Raw genomic sequence first — 7,575 nt, 5'->3', positions numbered from 1 at the left:
CAGACAAGCCAAATTTATATATAGATTATAATTAAAATCTTTACAAGTAATATTTAAACTTTTCTGTTTCGAATAGAGAGAAAATGGCAACTTGTCAATCTTTCGAAATTTGGAATTAATCGATTTGCAAAAAAATATTTTTAAACATTTTGTATGTGAAAAACAGGTTATGAATGATACCACTCTCCACTAAAGCCCACTTTTTCTTCGGCCAGAGAACTGCACATCAATGCAGTACACACCGAAAGCTTAGTTGAGTGATACAGCCATACTAAGATTTGGTTGAAAAAAAAAACAATTCCAAGTTTTCTTATAAGTAAAGTATTGATAAATATTTTCAGAAATAATGATTTTGGTATTGGATTCATCTTTGAAACTTATAGGTGCGTTTTGTTCGAAATTATTAGCAGAATGTTATGATTGTAAACTTTTGTAGGTTATCCTTAACATTCATAATTTCAATCGAAAAGTTCATATAAAGAATTCAATATTGCGATCAAAATTCTCGATTTTTCTCCAAAAGTGCAGAGTCTGCTGGAAAACAATGAAGAAAAAGTAAATTTAAAAAACTTTAAATCTGTTTATTGTATCCTTAGCTTCACAAAGTTGTGAAGAATTCTGAAATTCTTCAGTATTTACTTTTTACATACAAGTTTCTGAACAAGAAAAACTTCTAAATGTATTTCCTCACATTTGTTGTTGACATTTCTGATAGAATTGAAAAGACGTTTCTAAAGAAGATTATGAGTATTGTGTATAGTGTTTAAGGTATAAAGGGGGTTGAAAGGAGTTTTATAAAATCCAATATTTTTAACATCTTGCCTGTGAGGTCGCGATTCGAATAGTTCTGAGAAAAGATGTTCCAAGACTATGCAGTCAGTAAGACTAGAAAATGGCGAACGACTATAGAGATTTTTATTCTTTTTGATGTCATATTTTAGTAGTTCAAATTTTATATCTTTACGATAGACAATAAACAACATTTTTAAGTTAGCTACAGCTGGCCAGACGGCTGGATTAAATTGGCGGTTTTTAAAGGAAACCCTGGGGATATTTTTGAAATTCTACAGGCAAATCTAAAATCATGATTTTAAATGAAGCGCGGGTAAACGGCGGGAGTAACTATGACTATGAATAATACATGAGCAAGGTCTGGCACTCCAGCTAGTTTAATAATAAGGCTGGTCGAACCTACATATATGTTTAAAATTTCACTAGTTTAGATTTTTTCATTAGAGTCTTTTATTTACTTAAATATTACTTTACTACGCAAAATTCAATTTTCACCGGAAGGAAAATGATATATTCGGAAGTAAGATGATATATTGTTAATATATATGTATCTTCTATCAAATATCATATCTCGCATTAAATACAAAATATTATTTTGAAAAAAGAAAAAAAATATAGGGATGAACTAATCATAGTTTTAGACAAGTAATCTCCTACTTTGTTTCCATAATTTTAATCTTTCTAAAATCTATAATTTTATAAACTGATCTTTAAATTAAACAAGGGCATTCCAGATTCACAACAGTACCTTTAAACCCTTTATTTGATCAATATTATGGGAGATATCGCCTTTTTTTTAATCGATAAGATATCAATTTTAACAATTTCCTTCAATGTTTATGATGGCAAAATAAGCAATTCTTTTTTAGAAAAACCACAGTTGAAAATAATATTTTCATTCAGGAGTTTCAGATGGATGTTTCATGCATGCAATCTTGATCAAACAAAGCTTAAAACTGCATCGTTGTGAATCAGACATTCCACTCTTTGAACGGAGAGTCACCTAAAATTATGTTTACAGTCCCTTTGATACATAATAATGCAGCTAGTTAATTTATACGTATAGTGCATCACTGTACAGTCAAATTTTCCTTAATTAACAGGATTTTCAAATGGCAAAAAACTATTGTTTTCTTCCACTTAAACCACGTAATTATACTTCAGCTGCCAATAAAAGATTGTTAGCCATCAAACGATTCATAGTCTTCAGAGTTAAGCAGGGGAGGGAGGGGGGAATCATTTTCGAATGATAATAATAAAATAAATTCATGTATTTTTGTACGGAATTTTTATGTTACATCATTCACTTTTCAAGGCCTGTCTGTAAAAATATGAAAAGAGTAGCCTTTCAAAAGTGAGGGTTAACTGAAAGACCGAATTAAGATATACCTGGAAGCAAATCTTAAAAATAAAAAATAAATATGAACAAAGAATTCCCAGAATTTAAAATTACTTACTTTGTTTGATGTAGTAATAATATCAAATATTTAAATTTAAAATTTTGTTGCCTCTAAATATTTTGTTGTAAATCCATATTTTTTTCTTTCAGATGAAACTCGTGTAATCTATTGAAAATGGTGGGTTACATTAGGAAAAGGATGAAATATGAGATAAAATAACCTGGTTCTATCCTACACACTCATCTAACAGTTTGGTTCTATCCTACACACTCATCTAACAGTTTGGTTCTATCCTACACACTCATCTAACAGTTTGGTTCTATCCTACACACTCATCTGACAGTTTGGTTCTATCCTACACACTCATCTTACAGTTTGGTTCTATCCTACACACTCATCTTACAGTTTGGTTCTATCCTACACACTCATCCAACAGTTCCCTCCTTTCCTAAGCAAACTGTAACTTTCAACACAATTTAACCCTTTTTAACAGTTTAATCATTTTTTAATTATAGACCAAAACGCAATTAAAACAAAGTTTAAGAACTGGACTCCATCTAGCCCTGGTTAGTCCAGGGTGCCTAGTTTTATGTCTAAGCATATCTTTTACACAAGTATTCCTAAGCCTCAGAGATTTATAGCAACAATATTGGAAATATTCTTTAGGAAAACCGAGAGAGAAATTCAAATATTTAAAAAAAAATTTTCATCGTTCTCTGCCAGTGTACAAATCCTCGGCCTGTTGGTAGTTGCCGGCCAGGAGTTCAACATGGACGATTTTGTTGCCGGCCAGGAGTTCAACATGGACGATCAAGAAATAGTTAATTTTCCGCTGGAAACAGCAGATGTACAAACTACAGGTATTTAAAGGAACTGTAGACGTAATTTAAGTGAACCTCTATTTTTCCAGATAAAAAACAAATAATATTTTTTCTCATATTTTATGTTGCAAAAGCAAACTTTTTAAGGATTAAGTTGTTATAAACGGGCATGAAGCTCTTTGAATTATGCTACCATATGTATTACTTATAAAAATAGTAAATTATTCTCTTTTGGGTTAGCTAATATTTTAAGGAAAAAATATATTTTATATGGAAATATAATATTTTGAATTAGTAAAACATTTTAAATCATAAATATATCTAGATATCAAATAAAATAATTTTGAAATTGAAATTAAATTGAAATCAAATTAGAAATATAGAAATCAGTAATTAATAAAAAATTTTTGTTTGTTTATTTACAACTTTTAAATAATAGGCTTCCACGCCACTATTTCCCGCTTTAGGTATTTAATTTTTTTAAACTTCTGTAACCAGCCCCGGGATTAATTAAAAATTTACAAATATTATAAATCCTTTCAAAAATATTTATTCTAGTGTTGTTTTTTTTAACAATTTGTGTATACATTGTTTAATAAAAGCCAATTTTTGCTAAAAACCCTGATACGCGATAGACACACCTTCATTTTGTTTATGTGAAAACTTTAAAAATCTTAATTCGATTGTTTTTCGATTAGTACGTCATTTTCGCTATACACAGTGACACAAGGGTTGCAAGGTCTCCAGCTAAAATCTATGATAATTTTGCCAATTACTTCTTAAAAATTAATTAACAACAAGTACTTTATTGCTAAAATGTACATGTAAAGGGCTACAGAAAAGCACACTCGAGTTTGTGCGATAAAATAAAAGCACGTTGTGACACTTCAAAGTCAGCCTTGTCTTAAAAATTAATGAAAATTTTTATAAGCAGGCTGGATTTATGTTTATATATATTACGGATATATTAATTGGGGCCTTTAATGTTTTTGTAATATTTATGTTTTACCTAAATTCTTCTCTTGTCCTTAGATATAAACTTTAAGTTTCGATCCAAATTTGACCTAATATACAAACGTTTTTTTGCCTTTTCTCTTTAATACTTTTTTTTGTCGGTATATTTCTTTTAAATAAAAAAGTCTAGAAAAACTTTGTAAACTTAAAGATTGCTAAATTTAAACCAAAACGCGATTAGATTAAAATAGAAAAAACTGAATTCACCTTGTCCTGGTTAGTCCAGGGTTAGTGCTAAACATAATTTACTCTAAAGATTGTCTTAGCCCTTCTATGGCGCCAAAGACTACAAAAGAAGGTATAGCGCTGCTGCTGCTTGGATTAAAAGTATATCACACTAAACGTGATAAGCTTATATAGCAAATGACGTGCATAGGGCAAAATATTGACATATGACCTGGCCACAGAGCTAGTCTATATAGAAACAATATTTTTTATTATTTATTAATGTAAACACAAGACGTATGTCGAAGCCTGACATTGGATCCATCTTTCACATAAAAATCAATGAAATATTCTGGTCATAGGAAACTATTATGTGAATTATCAAAATTTTCAAAATTTAATGGTTTTAACCTCCTCGGATACTAAACGAAAACTGATGCATCTATTCTTGTTTACAATTTCCGCCCAGAGAGAACTGGTTTCAAACTGTACGCAGAGTATACGCAACTGCAATTAACTTTCCTTGCATTATAAACTTGGTCTATAGTAGCAATATTTTTTATTGAAGAAAATATTTCGTCAGAAATTTTAACTATGCCATTTACCATATTTCATTTGTTATTCAATATTGCAACTCTGTATTATGCTCTTGACATATTTGATTATTATGATTTATTTAATCTTTTCTTCTTAAGAAAATCTTACAAATCCAGCTCTACTATTATTAAAGATTATTATTAAAGATTTAGTTAAAAAATCATGCCCACAAATCACAATTTCTTAAAGTCTATTTACGGTTTGAAGGAAAATCATTCGAGTGGATTTTTTCTTCAAAAAGTGTCAGGAACTAAACCAATATTCTGAATTCAAAACGTTTTAAGCTAGAAAAAGTTGATATCTTTCTTGTTGCTTAAAAAAGGATATAAAGCGTTCCGAATCGTTCTGGCTCGTTAAGATTTGGGGGTCACTTGAAAATAACGTTGAAAATACCTGATCAATTCTATTTATTAAACCGAAAATTTATTTTATATGTGAACAATAGATAAATAGAAAACCAGGGATCTTATAAGATGTTCAATTTCTATTTTGCAATAGAAATATTGCAATAAATGTCGAAATAAACTCTCACGAGAGCGGTACTAAAACAATTTATAATATGTGCTTCACACAGACTTTACAATAAAAAAATTTCTATTCAAACATTGGCATTGAGGTGATTGTATTGAACACGGATGCCATATTTAAAATATGAAATGTGGATTTTAATAAAATGTGAATTTTGATTTCAATATTCACAAAACAAATATCCTTTTAAAAAATTGCCTTTAAAAGCTTTTATTATTTGCATTGAATTATAAATCTGCCAATTAAGTTAATGGTTCGATTAGAACTAAATTAAAAACCTGCAGTGCTTTGAAAAAGCTTGAAGGTATTGTTATTATAGGTTAGAACGCTAACTATCGCATTTAGATACAGCTGGAAAATGGTTTTAAAAGATTATCTAAAAGTGTGTAGCAAATAAGTTTTTCTTTAGGAAGTGGGGGAAGGGTTACTTTCAATTATTAAATATTTTTATCACCTTAACTATTGAAGTTTAAGACCTAAAATTTTAATCGAGAAAATGCGGGCTTTGAACAAGTTGGACACCAATACATTTCCTCTCTAGGTATTAAGCTTTACATAAATTCAAAACGGCAAGCCATTCTGGGGTTAACTATTACGTTTTTAATCAGCTATAAATATGAATAAATAGCTTATATTGTTTAAAATATGAAGAAAAAACCCAAATTTACTAATAAACGGATTTTAAGATTTGATATTTTAGAATGTATAAAATACAAAAAGGGGGGAAAAGCATTACAATCATTATTCAGTTTATTAAAAACCACTGGCATTTATACGGTGCCTTGCCTAACATACAAGAGTAAATAAAAATGTGTCCATTGGTCAAAAAATATTGAGCCGAGGTTATAAAGTGGGATTTGAGTGGTCAAAAAGCAAAACATGTTAATTTCAAGTTGTATTCATGTTAAGAAATTATTTTTAACAGGTTTGTTTTTCAACAACTTGTTTTTTAATTTAAAAAATAGATGGTACTAATATTATAGACAAACTCAAATAGTAAGGATAAAATAAATTTCATTTCTTTATTTTTAATTCTCTGTACACACGAACTAAATTTGTTTTTCTAAAGGTATTTTCAAAATTTGTTTAGACATTTCTAGTCTGCACTTTGTCAGAGATAACTCCTAGAGTGCTTCTAAAATAGTTGAATAAGTATTTGTAAAGAAACAGTTAGTCTTAAATTCTTTGTCTGAGAAAAAAAAGTTATGAAATTATCCTAGTTTTCGATCTAGAAATTAATAATCAATGATTTTTTATACAATAATAAATTGAGAATTTACGCAGAGGAGACAAAGCAGAAATTGTCAGAACTTGGCATTTTTCATTTGAATAATGCTTTGAAATGGAATAATCCCGATAATTTTTCATTTCAGCGAAATTTTTTTCCTTTGAATTCTAAATTTAGAGAATATCATATAATTTTAAACCTAAAATTATCAGTCAAACTAAATATTTTTAATCCCTTTATTTTTGCAACCTGAATAGGCGAACACCGTAGATATGTCAATCTTAGATTTTTTTATTTACCAGAATTTATAGTTTGAAATATCCGAGGTTGCCAAAACTTATGGAAAATCAGAGTTTGAGGCAAAGACTCAATTCCATTGAGGGGGGTGGGATGAGGGGGGATGAATCCAATAAAATAAAGTTGTTTGTATTAAGTGTCATTAATTCTTAACGTTTACTTAGACGCTGTAAATATAGAAGGATTAGCTGGTGGAACTATTGAATTACCTTGTGACTTAAAACCTCAAATTCCAGGTAATAACATTACTTTAAATTAATTAAATTAAATTCTATGAAAGATTGAAATCTTTTATGCTTTCGATCATAACTCCTCTTATTTAAGAGCTTCAGAAAAGAAAAGAATGTTTTTTTTAAAATTTTTATCCGGAAAAGTTTGCTTTTCGAATATTTTGTTCGAATTAATAAGCTTTTTTAAATTCAGAGGCAATTATCTCCTAGAATTTGAGAGCTTTCAACTTTATTTTTTTTTTTAAATTACTGAAAGTCTGTAAGTGCAATGCAATAGGTTACCACACTCTTAGTCTTGGCGAGCGCCATTTGCTAAATCTAGTAAACATTGGTGAACCACTTAAGCCTAAACAGGCTGGGGGAGAGGGGGGGGGGCGTTTGGCGCCTCCTCCTCTAGTTTTTTTGTCCTAGCACTCTCATTTTGAACACTATCACCGTGAAATTTTGTGACTTTTAATGAATAGTAACTTAAAAGTCGGGCAGTATAAAAATATCAGCAATAT

At 29.5% G+C, this 7,575-nt stretch overlaps 1 protein-coding gene across 1 annotated transcript in view; it reads left to right on the top strand.

Moving 5' to 3' along the window:
- Positions 1 to 357: 357 nt before the first annotated feature.
- Positions 358 to 7,575, top strand: part of LOC111709581 (nephrin) — a gene marked incomplete at its 3' end in the record, with an annotated part of 40,759 nt that continues 33,541 nt past the window's right edge. Inside the window, exons 1-4 of the mRNA XM_023483314.1 lie at positions 358 to 383; positions 2,342 to 2,383; positions 2,916 to 3,052; positions 7,007 to 7,078. Of these exons, the coding sequence (XP_023339082.1) occupies positions 2,367 to 2,383; positions 2,916 to 3,052; positions 7,007 to 7,078 (226 nt within the window). The remainder of the gene's footprint in view (positions 384 to 2,341; positions 2,384 to 2,915; positions 3,053 to 7,006; positions 7,079 to 7,575) is intronic.

This window comes from Eurytemora carolleeae, unplaced genomic scaffold (genome assembly GCF_000591075.1).
Source record: "Eurytemora carolleeae unplaced genomic scaffold, Eaff_2.0 scaffold947, whole genome shotgun sequence".
Classification (NCBI taxonomy): Eukaryota; Metazoa; Arthropoda; class Copepoda; order Calanoida; family Temoridae; genus Eurytemora; species Eurytemora carolleeae.
This window is presented reverse-complemented; position numbering and strand designations above follow the sequence as displayed.